At 35.7% G+C, this 16,307-nt stretch overlaps 2 protein-coding genes across 2 annotated transcripts; one reads left to right on the top strand and one right to left on the bottom strand.

Annotated features, from left to right (window-relative positions):
- Positions 1 to 3,452: 3,452 nt before the first annotated feature.
- LOC18010822 lies at positions 3,453 to 5,538 on the top strand. Its single transcript, XM_024150813.1, has 5 exons — positions 3,453 to 3,715; positions 4,139 to 4,347; positions 4,476 to 4,876; positions 4,936 to 5,412; positions 5,494 to 5,538. The coding sequence occupies exons 1-5, from the start codon at positions 3,453 to 3,455 to the stop codon at positions 5,536 to 5,538; spliced, it is 1,395 nt and encodes a 464-aa protein (XP_024006581.1).
- Positions 5,539 to 6,581: 1,043 nt separating this feature from the next.
- On the bottom strand, positions 6,582 to 9,436 carry LOC18010821. Its single transcript, XM_024150812.1, has 6 exons — positions 8,999 to 9,436; positions 8,682 to 8,771; positions 8,256 to 8,597; positions 7,583 to 8,001; positions 7,424 to 7,505; positions 6,582 to 7,298 (listed from the first exon to the last, which is right to left on the bottom strand). The coding sequence occupies exons 1-6, from the start codon at positions 9,434 to 9,436 to the stop codon at positions 6,582 to 6,584; spliced, it is 2,088 nt and encodes a 695-aa protein (XP_024006580.1).
- Between the last annotated feature and the right edge of the window lie 6,871 nt (positions 9,437 to 16,307).

The following is a 16,307-nucleotide window of genomic DNA, read 5'->3' as shown; positions in this document are numbered from 1 at the left end:
CGAGGAAAGCCAAGATAGCATGGCGGGATGTTTGTAAGCCTCGAATCAAAGGTGGTCTGGGTCTAAAGATTATTTGGGAAGCTAATGACGTTAGTGTTTTGAAGTTGGCGTGGAGACTTGCTACTGCGAATTCACTATGGGTTCAATGGACAAGGGCTAATCTGATGCGACAAGAGTCTCTTTGGCTAACACCGCAGCCTACAAACTCTTCGCCGGGATCTTGGATGTGGAAGGAGATTCTGCGATCTCGCCAGAAAGCTGCAACTTTTATGCGAGTAGAGATTGGTAATGGTAGGTCGGCTCTGGCTTGGCTCTGAGAGCTTAGTTTAAAGCTAGAGAAGTGTTTAATTTTGATGTAACTTTACTTAAAAACTGCTCGCATCTTTGATGTTGAAAACATTGTTTTTTTTTGTTTGAATAAATTTAACATTCATTCAAAAAAAAAAAACTATGTATGCAAACTTCGGATAGTTTAAATATTTCCTATCAATAATATTAACAAAAAGACCCATCGGTTCGACACATAAGATAAGAAAAAATAATCCCAGTGTTTGGAGAAACAACGACCAAGATCATGCAAAATGAACACATAATTTTTTAATCATAACCATAATAGCCACTTAGTTTAATAGCTAATGCTTAATTGGGTTACTATATAGGGATGTGTCCATTATCTTATTTGAAATATTTAGTATCTTGATTTATCTTATTGTGTTTTGGTCTAACGAAAAGTAGAAGAGAGTCGTTATGGTTTCTCGAATGGTTTGTTCATTGTTGTTTTGGTCTAATATGGTAAACCGTAAACCTAATGTTCTAAACCCGTTGTCTTTAATGTTACGTAAATTCAAAAGGTTATTCCTATATAGCTTAACTTTTATTCTGTTTTTTCTTTTGTTCAACGCTTAAGTCTATATGTTTACTTTTTGTTGATTTGCTAAATCTAATCTGGTGACGGTATCTTATTTTTAGATGCTTTTTTTAGCAAAAAGATTGTATCTTATTTAATGATAAGAAGATGTAGAAGATTATCTTAAAACTTGAAGAAAGTAAGGAGTTATAAACAAACAAGCTAAAATCATTAAGGTACTTCTAATAGTTCTGGTATTTTCAATTTTTTTTTGTGTTTTTTTGTTTTAATAGTCCTAGTATCTCTATTTTCCTGTTAATGTTTTAGTTTGGTGTGTTATATAATTTTTGAGGTCTAATTACTGATTGTTTGTTTAAAATATTCATTTGTTTTTTTTGTTATTTTTATTTATCTATACATTTGTTTATCAATTAGGTGGCGATAATAAATTTCTTAGAATGCCGATTTCATTTCAGAAATCGAGACTAGAAATCACTATAAAGGGATAGAATCTTCTTGGGTTGTAATTGCTATCTTATTCGGTTCCGCAGCTCTAGTGGTTCGCAATCCACAAACCATTCCAACTGACGGCCAAAATTTCTTTGAATTTGTCCTTGAATTCATTCGAGACGTGAGTCACACCCAGATTGGAGAAGAGTACGGTCCATGGGTTCTGTGTAAACATTACACAAAGTGTTCTCGATAAAGAAACAATACCAGAAATTTGGGTAGCTAAAATTATTTAACAAACTCAAGATGAGTATTTTAAAAAACTTTGGAAAATATCAAAAATTTTCAGTATATTTATGAAGTTTTAGATAATTTCAGATATATTCTTTTTTAACTTTGGGAGAGTTTCAGATTTAACCTATATTTCAAAGTCAAACACTAAACTAACCTCTTTTTTTTTTCTCTATCCAACTTTTGCCATTTTCTCACAATTTTATCTTTCCCACCTAAACTATTAACAAAAATGCCATTATACATCTAGTATTTCGATTTTTCTTTAATTTGGGTAAAGTCTCCTTGGTCCTCCTAAGGACCATTTATTTATGAAAATGCCATATTCTTCAATTCCTTCAACCACCATGAACAACCACGAAATAGGAATAAATGCTTCTCAACCAATTTTAAAACTGTAATAAGTAAATATCTGAGCTCATTCACTCATAACCTTGCTCATTATTTCATAATTTCTTCTTCAAAACATCTGGGCTACGTTACAATGCGTCGGGCCATGCATTTTCGGTGATTTCTGGTTACTCGACACCTGGGTTGTTTATTTTCAGAGAAATCCTTAGTTCTGGGTGCTTAAGAGAAACTTATGCAAGCTCAATTTTTTTAAAGGTAATCACCGCACTTCAATTTCTCCACATTTCAGTTTTTATATCGCAAAAGTAGACTTCTCGTGAAGTATACGGAAGTCTACTAGTCAACATAAGGTTATTTTTGCAATTGACTTCTTAATGTAGACTTCGTTAAACTTCACGAGAAGTCTATTCGACATCCTTTGAAAACAAAAAAAAAAACTTAGTAGACTTCGTTTGAAGGCTCAAGAAGTCTACTAAAGAAAAGAGATTATTTTTGTAGTTGACCGTATTTTGACTTTTGGATTTAGACTTCCGTATGAAGTCTACTGTTTACGTCTGCATAAAAAGTCTACCTTAAAGTTACTTTTGTAGTTTGACCAAAAACGTATTGGTCATTTTAGTGTTTGACTACTGTTTTTTAAAAATTAAAAAATTAAAAAAAATTCCGAAAAACTTCAGTAGACTTCTACAAACTATAGACTTCTTTGTGAAGTCTACTTATATTTTTCGGTCAAACTTAGAAGGAATCCTTTTTGAGTAGACTTCATTGTGAAGTCTATTCAAAAAATTCAATTGCAAAAATAACATATTTTTTTCGTAGACTTCTATTAAAAAAGTAGACTTCAAAAGTATACTGTCGGAGAAGTCTACTCTTACATGAAGTCTGCAATATAAGTCTACTTTGTTAGTCAATGCATCGGTTAAATGCTAAAGTAACCTTTTTAGACGGAAGTCTACTTCTGAAGTCTACTGAAGTAAAAGTCAACAGATTGGTCTATTGCAAAAATGACCTGTTTTTTAGTAGACTTCATTAGTAGACTTCTCTATGAAAAAGTAGACTTCTCCTTCAGTCTACATTTGAAGTCTGCTGTAGAAGTCTACTTTTTGGCATTTTTTTAAAACGCATTTTAGGCAAATTTATAAAGTATTTTTCAAAATTTTTGGATTAGAATTGCTTCTTAGTAAGTGATTGAACTACCCAGTGAATTTCATTTCATTTCATTCGATATTTATTGTTGAATCAGAAGTTTTGATTCTTAAGCTACTTAGCTTATCAAAGTAGACTTCGTCCTGTAGTCTACTAATGTTCTTTTCGGGAGAAGTCTACTCTTGATACAAAAAGTCTGTATGCAGTTTTTGCTAATATGGTTTATATGGTTATTTTTTCAGAGAATGGCTCAAATTCCAGTTGTGTACGGGGAGTGAAAGATTGAGGAGAATTCATGGCATTTTGTAGCTTGATTGCGTTAAGCAGAGTGCATATGGTACGTCTTTATGTGTCCATTCGAGTGGAGATGGATACTGAGGAGAACCAGGACGGATCAGATGAAGATTTAAGTGAGGAGTCTGAGGAAAATTCAGAACATTCTACCGATGATGAGGCAGACAGTTCTGATGTGAACGAGGATGGAGAAGATGTCGACGATGCAGCTTACTCTGACGGAGAAGATTACAGTGTCTATGGTAAAGTGAAAGATGAAGATGATGATGAAGATGAAGTCTGTATTGAAAATGTCAGAAACAGATATGGTGAAACAGGAAGCATGCCCATGTCATGGTCTGATAATATATATGTTAGGGCAAGTTTCCTTACAAAGGAGAAGTTGTTATCAGAGGTTAGATTGACTGCAATAATGTTAAAATTTGCTTTTAAAACAGAGAAGTCTACCAAAACCCTGTTTGTGGCTAAATGTCGAGTGGAAGGATGTGCTTGGATAAAAAGAGCGATCGTTAAGAATGATGCATCCACTTTTTGGGTGACAAAATATGTGAAAGACCACACATGTTCAATAGCCCATCGAATGGCTCAGCGTGGGAAGTCTACTCCTAAGTATATTGGCAAGCTGTTTATAAGCCATTTGGGCATCATTGATGGACTTACACCAGAACATGTCAGGGTTTCAATGAAGCATATGTTTGGCATCAAGATGGATTACACTACTTCATACAGATCTTTGATATATGCCCAATAATTGGTCAGGGGAACAGCTGAAGATGGATATGCGAGTCTCCCAGCTTACCTACATTCAGTGAACAAAGCCAATCCGGGAACTGTATCAGCTCTTCATGTAGATTCGAATAACAAATTCAAATATCTATTTCTCGCATTTGGATCATCGATTGCCAGTTTTCAGTACATGAGAAGAGTTATTGTTGTTGATGGATGTCATCTAACAGAAAAATACGAAGGTACTTTGTTGGTTGCCACCGCACAAGATGGAAACTTTCAGATTTTTCCTTTGGCCTTTGGAATTGTTGATGGTGAAGATGATGCTTCATGAGAATGGTTTTTTTCTAAACTGGTGAATGTGTCTCAGATGGTTATCCTTTGGTGATAGTTTCTGACAGCCATCTTTCTATTAAGAAAACTTGTCAAACTGTTTTCCCATGGGCAAAACGAGGGATATGCTTCTACCATCTACAACATAACATAGTAACAAAGTTTAGGGGGAAGCAGTTGCTGTACTTGGTAAAACGTGTGGCTTATGCTTACAACCTCTATGATTACAACCGGTACATGGCGGAGCTGAGACAGATCAAGCCTGACCTTGCTGACTATTTGAAAGAAGCCGATGTCTCCCTTTGGTCCCGAGTTCATTTTGTTGGAGACAGATACAATATTAAGACTAGCAATGTCGCAGAGTCTATAAATGCTGCACTTAAGAAGGCCTGGGCTATCCCATTTCATTCCTCTTGGATTTCATACGAGAGAAGCTCGGTCGGTGGTTTTTAAAACGCAGAGAGGATGCTTTGAGTCCCACAACACATAATACTCAGGGAGTGGAGTATTTGCTGGCGATTCGTGGACATTATGCAGATGCAATGGAGGTGGACCGAATTGACACTTGGAGATACTATGTGAAAGGAGGAACCAGGAATTGTATTGTTGATTTGGAACATGGAATGTGTGAATATGGTGTGTTTTACATCGAGAAGATCCCATGTTCACATGCTATTGCAGCTGCATTAGCCGGTGGGATAGCTGTGGATTCCCTTGTATGTCCGACTTACTCGAAAAACTACTTGTTTGCTGCTTACTCTGCCAACATATATCCCCAAATTTCAGAGGTCCAAGGAGTCAACCTATCAATATGTCTGCCACCAGACGTTCGCCGCAAACCAGGCAGACGGAAGAAGTCTCGATGGCAATCATGGCTAGAAATTGCTAGACGGAAAAGCAACAAGCCAAGGAAGCTGCACAAACTATACAGCTGCTCACAATGCAAGCAACCTGGTCATACCCTACCGAATTGTGTAAGTTGAGCTAAACTCATCTAATAATGTCCTATACAATATTAACAGTTTTATTTACTAAACTTTATGTCTCTCACTTAGACGTCGAAGATTCACAAGGACAATATCAAGAAGGCTCCGAAATAGGAGGACAAAGCTGCTATTGTTGTCAAGAAGTCTACTATGGAAGTCTATTGTCGAAGTCTACTATGTATGTGATATTTTGTTTACGGTTAGGGTTTGAAACGAACTCATTTAAGTAACTGCTTTAACGACTTTAACAGTGCGTATAACCATTGTACCTGTTTTTCTACGGTATTTCTGCTTATAAATTCTCGGGTTTAGACAAATTATAGTTTCATTCCAGACCCTTAGAAGATGTCGAACCTGATAAACTTCAACTCTCTCCCTTCCGACATTCTGTGGGATATCCTCTTAAAAATCACATCTCGTTCCTACGCTGCGCTCTGTAAAGCAAGGGTTTTCTCCAAACATCTAAATGAGATTTCTAATGAAGAGGGTTTTTTAAGAACCGTTGATTTAATAACTTTGACCATTCCATGGGTCTGGGATCAACATGGGAGGGTTGACGCATTCTTTTGGCGCTGTTTGGAGTGTAGAAATCCTACAGCGCAATGCCTACGAGACGTTTCTCTAATCTTCTATGAAGACAGCATCCAAGCAGGGTTTGATTTAATAAAGGTGTCATCAAATGGAGGATGCCTCGTGGCTACTTACTCCATGGTTATGTTCTCTTTAACCATGGATGGCAGCCATGATGTATTTAACCACATTCATGGTCTACTTCCGGCAGAGGCAACGAATATGAGGAAGACTATGCAGCACATCAACAGGTTTCCGACCACTTATAAGAAGCCTGACGAGTTTCACGAACCGGTCTTCCATGTTTTTGCTAAGGCACAATCAAGGAGTTGTGCTTGTATGAATCTGCCAAACCAGCACTGGATGGATGATGAAAACCTTGTCGACTCATATGGTGACAAACTCGAGAATATCCTAAACGAAAATACAACATATTTGGCATTTTAATTATACGATAGGTGGCCAAAAAACTTCCACACCTATCATCTACCAATTGCAAAAATGACATGTAATCACATTGAAGGTCATTTATGCAAGTAGCCCAAAAGTTGCCATAAAAATCAAAGTTAGTTTTAAATACGGATACCCTAAGCTTTTCTATCATAGACATCCAGCCCGGTTGCATCTAGCTTATCATGGCCCCTAGCACCTATTTCGTCAAAGATCTCTGCAGCCATTTTCTTCCTGATTTGTCGAATGTTTTTATCACAAAGTTGCGGAGGAAATGGCAAATCCAAAGCATGACACTCGATGTACTTCAGGCAGTAGACTCCGCAATCACCACTCTGAATGTTTTGAGGTATCTCCGTACCTGGTACTCGCGAATGTGTGAGCGGCGTGCAGGGGAATGTCCACTTGTCTCCATCAGGTGCACATGTCTGAAGAAGGTAGGGTATCATAACAGCGAGAGGCTCCACATCTTCGTCAATTTGGGCGTCAGATGCATGTTTGGTTCCCGCATGACTATCCCATATTGTGATATGCCTCATCACAAATGAAACCCAGATAGCAACCCAATGGTCCCCCCTGATGTGCAACATTGAGTACAAATGGTCGACTTCATAGGCCCACGTCTTTTTAGTCTGGCAGTAGATAGGTAATTCGCCAGTGTAATACGAATACGCTCCAGGTGGTAGAAGTTTGCCAGAACCATCTTCATTCGGCTCAGAGTTTATAAAGTCATTGTAGTCACGCCTCCAAAACGTAGCAAACATGGAGTTGAGGAAGCAAATCCAGTCAGATACAAACCATTCCGGATGCTTGGATAATCGCAGCCTGAGTACGTTAATATAAGCTTTCATGTACTGCACATTGATGAAAATAAGACATGAGTGAAGTCTGCAAACGAAGTCTACTAAAGAAGTCTACATATTATGTCTACGTATGAAGTCTAACTATGAAGTCTAATATGAACTAGTAAAACACTAACCGTATCAGCTAGCCATTTCTTCGGTGTCCGGAGAATGTAATACCAGTCGATCGAAGAGTTTTCTGGACGTCTTGGATAAGCACTGTATAAGTGAAAAAGTCAGACAGGAAAATAATAATATGAGGAATTCTACTTACATAAGTATAGAAGTCTACTTACGGGTTTGCTTTCACAAAGTTCATTAGAGTCGTATGATTCGCCCTGACACCGGTTGTATCGAAAGGATCATATCCACGGACACGGCCGGAGTGAGATGCCGACGTTGGAATGATCGCCTTTGCGGTGCTATTTCCTAAGAAATGACTATTCTGTGTCGCAGCCAACTGTTGGTTTCTGGCACTCATTGCTTGGGCAACTATCTGAGCTGCTGCTCTGGCTTTGGCATTTTTGGCTAGTGCAATTGTGTCGAAGTTAATATCACACATCTTCGGGTCAATTTCACAAAAGCTAGGCTCGGGGGCCTCTTTTTCCTTCATGGCAGCCTTCTTTCCTTTTGCATCCCCGGGGGCGTTAACACTCTCACTCGCACCAACGTTGACATTATCTTTCATCGGAGCATCTTTTTTCTCTGAATTACTCTGCATTTTATTGTCACAAACAAGCATGAATATACAAATGACAATACCATTGCTATAATTTAGTAACATGTTTTATCATAGTCTGAAAATTGTAAACAAGTAGTTTTTAAAACATAAGTAAATAATCTCACATGGTACATAGCACTATTAAACATGTTCGAATTCAAATGACATTAGTATTAAGTGTTCCTATCTTTTGATGATCTTGTTCGCATGAAATGTTTTTGTATAGGCGGAGGGTTTTTGGTACTAACCCCTTCATGCTTCTTGGATCCAGTGACCTGCTGCTGGGTTGACTGAACATTGTCCTTAACCTCTTCCTCAGTGTGCTTCGTCGACCCTGTAGTCAACTCCTCTACCGCGTGCTCTACAGATTCAACCTTGTCGGTGAGAAGTTTGATCTGCTTTTCACAGCTACCAAAACCATTCAGCATCTTGGTTGAAAGGCTTTTGAAGCATTGGTCGAAGTGCGCTTTCATAGTAGCGACAAATCCGACCCCTTCATCACCAACGAAAGAGGCGGCAGAGGCAGAGGCTGTGAAGGTTCTCTTGCGACTTGATTCATCTGAGGGAAGGCTCCTCTTTCCTGCTTCTGCCTTGACGATGTGTGCACCCAGAACACCTTCCAAAGGCCAGTGGTTTTTTTAGAACTTGAAATGGGGGTCATGGATTGCATTGACAATCTTGACAATATCCGGATCCTGTTCCTCATCATCCCAAACTGGAAATATATCCGACAAGTCCTTAGCCACACAGCACTGTATGCGAGCCTGGAAAAACACAATAAGTAAATGAATTTCTAGCCATATGAAGCCTGGAAAAACTACGTATGAAGTCTATCATTGAAGTCTACTACTGAAGTCTACAACTGAAGTCTTCTTCTAACAAGATTTTATATAGAAGTCTACACATGAAGTCTACTCCTAAATTCATTACTACATAGAAGTCTACTACGGAACAAGACTTCTAAATGAGAATGACTAGACTAATACAGTACCTGTTTTAGCATGTTGGCTTTGACGTTCTTTCGTCCTCTTGATCCTTTGTAAGCCAGCATAAGAGGTGTTGGATCATTTAGCAATGGTTCGCCAAATTCAGCAGCAAAATCCGGCAGAGCATAGTACACCCACACTTGAAGAGCTTGCACAAATCCTTCTATATGAATGTTTTTGCTGAGATCTTTCTCCTTAACAGACTTGATCAGATGCTGAAAAGCAATTCTTCCCCATGGTAACTCTTTAAAACCTTCGAGATCCATCATTAGTCTGGCATGGTTGACATTTGTGGATAAGCCTGGTCTCGTTGCCACTATGAAACCAGCGTAGATCCCAAGATATTCCAACCGCAGCCTATCATCCCGAGACCATGATGAGCAGTTGGAATAGGCTTCAATAATTTCGATTGTGCTTGGGCCCGACTCGACGTCGACCCCCATTAGCTCCCAAAATGCACCATGTCATCGAAAAACTCAAGATCAGTTACAGTCAAGTCATCCACGCACCCGCCATTGAGTCCGGTGATCTCCTCAAACTCATGCAGTTAAAACCGAACTGGAGTGGTACCAATCAGGCTCCATATCTCGTAACTCTGCTTGCAAACTATCTGAAAGGTCAGCATGTGGTGCACCAGCCTAGAAGCCCAACCAAAATCCAAGTCGTGGAACTTTAAAAAGACACTCAACGGTGACTCGTATATCTCTTCCCATTCATCCTCTTGTAGAGCTGACCGTAGTGCAGGTACCAGTCTATAATCATCAGCATAATAGCCGATGCTTTTATCCGGGGCTGGCTCACCGCCTTTGGTGTACAGTCTTCTAGGGAATTCAGAGGCCACCATTATCTAACACAGATTTCTGCATCAACGGTAACAAATCTCTAATGAGATAAACTAGTTATAACTAACGTTTTTGAAACTATACACGAATGAAGTCTACTTTTACAAAATGAAGTCTACTTTTGATACAATGAAGTCTACTTTTTCAAAATGAAGTCTACTTTTTCAAAATGAAGTCTACTTTTTCAAAATGAAGTCTACTTTTTCAAAATGAAGTCTACTTTTTCAAAATGAAGTCTACTTTTGCAACATGAAGTCTACTTTTACAAAATGAAGTCTACTATTGCCAAATGAAGTCTACTTTTGCTAAAGGAAGTCTACTTTCACATTCTAAGTACAATCCGAGTCGAGAAGTCTACTGAAGCCAACCGAAGCAATCAAAACATCAAAAAAACAGTATATGAAGTCTACGGAAGCTACATGAAGCAATCAAAACATCATAAATACTGCATATGCAGTCTACTGAACCCAACCGAAGCAATCAATACATGATAAATACTGTATATGAAGTCTACTAAAACTAATCATCCAAATGGAATCTACAAAGTTTATAGTGTTTACAGCCGTGATTAGATGAAGCCGGCGTCGAGAAAATGCAACCAGATCTAGGAAAAAAAACCTAAGTACTCAAACCCGACGGACAAAATTACAGGAAGATAGAAGAAATAGAGGAATAGCTAAGTATATATCTTCGGAAGGACATGTACTAACCGTTTTGAGGCAGGAAATGACGTTAACCTCCAGCGGCGAAAGCAGATCTGCAAAAAAGAAAAAAACCCTAATTTCAGATCTGGATACTGGTGGTTACGAAAACGGAAAGGTGATGAATACGGAGGAGTAAGGAAGCATGGGGGTGTGGTTGGAGGAAGAAAACTTGCCTGAACGGGTTTATCGGCGGCGGTTCTATAAGTCGTTGGCGCCGGAGAAGAGAAACAGAAATCGCCTTCGACCTTTTTTTTAAACACGAACTTTCGACGGTTTTTTTTTACGGGATCTGTAAAATTCCTTTATATAGTCTGGTAATTCAGTTCCGTTCGGGTAATTTTTTTTGGTTAGGGTTAATAATTTTACGGGTGTAGGTAAACTTACCCGGTTACGGGCAGTTTTTCTTGGTTAAGAGAAGTTATTCCCGGTTTAATTTCGGTTAGGTTAATTAATTCGGTTTAGCAGACTATAATATAGAAGTCTACAACTTTTAAAACCTAAATAAAAAATTTTCTTCTACTTAATTTAAAAACATAAATTTCCATTTAGCAATATGAAAAAATAATTTATGTACATTTGGGTTACGATTACGGAATTTATGAATGTAAATTAGATACCAAAATAATTTTTTCTAAATTTTTAAATTAAATTTCCATATTTAATTACTTAGTAGACTTCATTTCGATAAAAACAGTCTACTATTAGACTTCTTTCTCTTTTTAGTAGACTTCGTCAGGGTGTAAACGGTAATTAGGACATCCGTTTTTTGTTTACTCATACAGGATTAAATGGTATTTTCACTACCCCTTTAGGTTATTTCTGCCAAATATTTTTTCAGGGGTCTACTTTTGTATTCAAAATCAAGTTTTAGGTTATTTTTAGCAAAAATCCCTTTAACTTTTCATTCTAAAACTAGTCATTCAGGTACTTTTTCTCTTTTTTTGCTCATTTCCTTTACCATTTTTGTATACATTTGAATAAAATAAATTGTCCTAAATGATTTTTTTTTTAAAAAAAAACGAGATTAGAGATGGAAAATCCATATGGGTATGAGTCGTGACGGGAAACAAGGCTCAAATGGACATGCTCTTCATATACATCTCCATAACTTGTGTTAGAATCTTGATACTATTGCCTAGACACGTCAATATGCAGTGTTTTTGGCAAGTTTTTCAGTGTAATAACACAATACAATAGAAACTCTATAAATTAATATTCAATAAATTAATAAACTATTTAATTAATAATTTTTTTTAAATCCAAATTTAAATTTTTACCTAATTAATCATTCATAAATTAATAACTCTTTAAATTAATATTAAGTCCCAACATTATTAATTTATGGAGTTTTTACTGTATTTGGTCTTTAACTATTTAATTTATCAGGTAAAAGTGGTTCACTGTTTTGTCAAACTATAATTACCGATAACACAATGTTTGGCTTTATGTTTTAGTTTTCAGAGTTATCTCACAGCTGAGTAATGTTTTTCAATATCCGATATACATGTTTATGTTCCTTTTCTGCAATATCCCGTCCCAATTTCTTAAATGAACATGCTTAAATATACATATGAAAATTTTAACTATTTCATTTTTTTTGAAATGCAACTACAATTTGTGCTTTAATTATAAAAAAGTTATATTTGTAAAAATATGTATTCATTGCTTAATTCACATGATATACGAGTCGTGGGGAGCGTATAAGTTTTTTTGCAATTGTAGAAAGTGTAATTAGGGATGAAACTATGGCTTGGGTTTTCGTAAGAAGTTTCAATAAAAATATAGACATAAAAAAGCATTGATAGTGTTTTAAACAAAGATAATCAACTTCAATTCAAATTTGGTTATGCTTAGGAATTGCATTAATAAATAGATGCACATTATTTATGAATAAATATCGATTTTAGATTTACTATTTGATGATAAATCCAATCAAATTTTTAGTTTAGTATAAATCAATAAAAAGAAAAATTATAACAAAATATAAATATAATATTCAAGAAAAGTACTTTAATTTTAACATCTATTTATTTTTATTATGTGTTTGTACCCCGCACATAGTGCGGATCCGTTAGCGAGTTTTTAAATAATTATTAATAAAAATCATTAAGCACTTAATTCATTCATTGTATTTGTCTTTTTGGTTTTCTTCTTTTTCTGGTTTTTTATGCCTCAGTTTTTTTTTTCACATAGTCATAGTTGTCATCTTCATCTTTCAATCTGCTTCCTCATTTTCCACGTCTTTTGATATAAGATTGGAATCCACCAAATTCTATAGTTCACAAGGTTATCATAGACAATAATTTTGTTTTGTAAAAGTGGGCGATGATAGAGATAGATATGGTGGTTTGATTGACTCTCTCAATCTTTGGAATGAGAACAAACAAGTTTCTCAATCAGTGAATGAACAAGTTATTTGAGTCACTCAAACAACTAAATTCGTAACTTCTAAAGAATAGAAAGGAATCACACACTTTTATTCAAAATAAAAAAGACATATTCTTCAAAGACACTCTTTGTAAGAAAATGAAAATAAAAAAATCATTTAGCACTTAATTAATTCATTGTATTTATCTTTTTTGTTTTGTTTTTTCTGGGGTTTTAAAGCCTCAGTTTTTTTTTCTTTTTCACATTTCATAGTTTTCATCTTCATCTTTCAATCTGCTTCCTCATTTTCAACATCTTTTGATATAAGATTGGAATCCATCAAATCTTATAATTAACAAAGTTGTCAAAGACAACAAGTTTTGTTGCAGAAGTGGGCGATGATAGAGATAGAAGATGGTGGTTTGATTGACTCTCTCAATCCTTGGGCGAACAAATTATTTGAGTCACTCAGATAACTAAATTTGTGGCTTCTAATGAATAGAAGTGAATCACACACTTTTATTCAAAAGAAAAAAGACATATTATTCAAAGACACTCTTTCTAACAAAACGAAAATACTTTTACTAAATTCTGAGATTGAAAGGTGAGTTTTTAAAATGGACTAAGAGGAGCTTATATAATGCTCTTACATGTTCTAAAATGCTAAAGACAAAGAAACAAATCAAAGCTAATAAAAAATTAGTGTTAGGCTCTAAATGAGTGGATCTCGGCCAAACATGGAAATGTGATGACGCCTTTGTATCTGGATGGTTTTAGTGGATAAGTGAGCTTCTCTGAAACATTCTGATCTTCACAAAAGACTCCTAAGTCGTACAAATCAAAGGAAAAGAGCCGTTGGTGATTTATGGCACCAAGTGTGAATGCGGCCACATAAGAAAACTAAGCTTTGAAGAGGATCCGCCTGATCCTATGAGTGCTAGTGCATGTGAAGATTTTTCTAAGCTTCTTTATTTGCATTAGAGTCTCTCATGGGCACCAAACTCTTGTAGATAGCGAACTAAACCAGTCAGAGCTCGGACCTACTATAAACGGAACCAAGTCAATCTTTTGGGAGATTGGGTCTACCTTGTGGATCCAATGGGAATTTATTCGGATCTTGGGCTTGTTGGATCCAGGAAAGAACAAACAATATTCTCCAAGTAGTTTTGGGCTGAGACCGTGGCTGAGTTTGGCTATGTAGTACGATCTTTGGCCTAGGTGCGCAATTGGGTCTGAACCAGATCTTCCAACTTGTAAAGTGAATAACTTCCCAACCATAACCGGAATTGGTTTAATTCCAATATTATCCGATTCTATGATGAATCAAGACTCCAGAACAAGTCGGGTTATAGCTTGAATCCTCCTGGTTTGGTCGAAACCTCCAATTATGGTATGTACGTCCAAATCGTAGAAGTTATGGATCAATTGGTTTGTAAACTGAATAAATCCTTTTTCTGAGCTCCAACTAGACTGATTCCACTTCGAGACATTCAATAGGTGAGGTAGTAATGCAATTCAAGTGGTCGTCGAGTTTGTCTGACTTCATCAGTGCTGAATAAGGCACATGGGTCTTTTTGGGTGGTTTGAACATGTTTTGGCCAAGAGTTTGAGATGGTTCTTGGGTATCTTAGTTAGTTAAAACGAAGTTATAAAGAGACGAGATGATTTTTAATTTTTATAAAAGCGGAATTATTTTGTGTCATATGAATTGTTTGGGATAGCACGTTATAACATATGAGTTATGATTGGTCATTCATAATTACTTTTAAAAATATAGGTGGCTCCTATGATTAAAAATTTACTTATCCAATTGATCAGATGAACCATTGCTAAAAATGTTTTTTTTGTACCTTAGAGTGTACCAATGCTTTGAGTAATGTCTATGAATGATGGAATTTTGTGTACGTTGGTTTGAGGATTAGGGGAATGTACTAATAGTAGGAATTAACCCGTGCTATAGAATAGGGAAATTATTTTATTTTAAATGAATTTTTTTCAAAAGTTTTCTTAATTTTATACATGATACAAAATTATAGTATATTACGTTTTTTGTAGACAGAAAATATGATTTGCGCAGCTATACAATTTATTTTTTTAATTTAAATGTTAGTAAATTTCTATTAATTTATTACATGAATTAGATGTTTATAAACTAAACGTTGTGAAAGTGAAATGATGTTAAAACTATATTTATTTTCTATAAATATATTTTTTATGGAAAAAAGCTATGTAAAAAATATTGTTCTGATTTTGTTAACCTCTTATTAAGATGGTCATTAAGATGGTGATGCGATCTCCTTATTTTTTCGTAAAAATTTACCAAGTGGACTTTTATTTTTATATATATTAAAATAAAACATAATAAATTATAATAAAAATACTGCAAGAAGTAGAATAGAGTTTTTAAAAATATATATATAACTCGATTATTATTTAAAATATATATTAATTTTAATATTATAATAATTAAAAAACTAAATAATAAATCATCTCATAAATGGAAAACATATATACTTTTCATATTTGATTCAATAATTTTAAAAGGCAATTATGTCATTTCCAATTTCAATTATCTCTTTATATTTGTAATGTCAATATCTTACAAAAACAATGTTGATTTATTATAATGTAGTTAAATAATAGTATGGATATTGGAGTAATAATAAAATAATTATTGATTTAAAACTGGAAATCCCAATTTAAATTAAAGAAAATAAAACAGAAACTAAAAGCTAGCAGCAGCCCTGAATAGTTGAGCAGCCCTCATAATTTGTGCATAGACGGGGAAACATTCTTGGGAACAAACGAACATATCCGAACCCCAAGCCTTGAGAATGAAAGGGGCCTTGCACCGGAGTCCACATGCACTACAAGTTGGTCGAGAACTATGATTGTTTGAAATCACTACAAACCTTTCTTCTCGTAGTTCAATAATTCGTCCTGGTTTGAGACGGGAGAGGTCTCCAAGCGCACATTTAACATGCAGAGTAACCTCACAATCATTGCAAGTATATAACCATTTATTGGGATCCATCTCTTCTTCACAGATATCACACCAGTATTTCCCACTTGCACTTTGTTTACAAGATAAGGAGAACGGATGCTGATCCCATGAGTGCTTTACTATTTTAGGCAAACTGGCGCAATGAAAATCCAAGTTATACTCACACGATTTACAAGAAAACGCTCCTGAATTTACTGATCCGTGACATGCATCACACTTGCCAATATATTTTTTGTTGTAATGCAAGGGGTGTTCATGGTTTTCATGGGAGAACAACTCAGAAATCAAAATGCATTTTACGTCTAGAACTACATGATCAGACTCATACCTGAAACCATTAAAGAATTCTCCACAAGCACTACAAGGAAAAGCCTTGGGGGAATCAATGTCTCCAAAA

The sequence above is a fragment of the Eutrema salsugineum genome, unplaced genomic scaffold (genome assembly GCF_000478725.1).
Source record: "Eutrema salsugineum unplaced genomic scaffold, Eutsalg1_0 scaffold_7, whole genome shotgun sequence".
Lineage (NCBI taxonomy): Eukaryota > Viridiplantae > Streptophyta > Magnoliopsida > Brassicales > Brassicaceae > Eutrema > Eutrema salsugineum.
Note: the sequence above shows the minus strand (reverse complement) of the source record. Positions and strands in the feature narration are given on the sequence as shown.

Bases quoted from the DNA above. Each gene is read 5' to 3' on its own strand.
- LOC18010822 (XM_024150813.1), top strand. From the start codon at position 3,453: ATGGATACTGAGGAGAACCAGGACGGATCAGATGAAGATTTAAGTGAG. The intron at 3,716-4,138 runs GTCTGATAATAT...ATAATTGGTCAG, and splicing joins GGAAGCATGCCCATGTCATG to GGGAACAGCTGAAGATGGAT. The intron at 4,348-4,475 runs GTACTTTGTTGG...AATGTGTCTCAG, and splicing joins TCTAACAGAAAAATACGAAG to ATGGTTATCCTTTGGTGATA.
- LOC18010821 (XM_024150812.1), bottom strand. From the start codon at position 9,436: ATGGGGGTCGACGTCGAGTCGGGCCCAAGCACAATCGAAATTATTGAA. The intron at 8,598-8,681 runs GTCAATGCAATC...CACATCGTCAAG, and splicing joins ATCCGGATATTGTCAAGATT to GCAGAAGCAGGAAAGAGGAG. The intron at 7,506-7,582 runs GTAAGTAGACTT...TCACTTATACAG, and splicing joins AACTTTGTGAAAGCAAACCC to TGCTTATCCAAGACGTCCAG.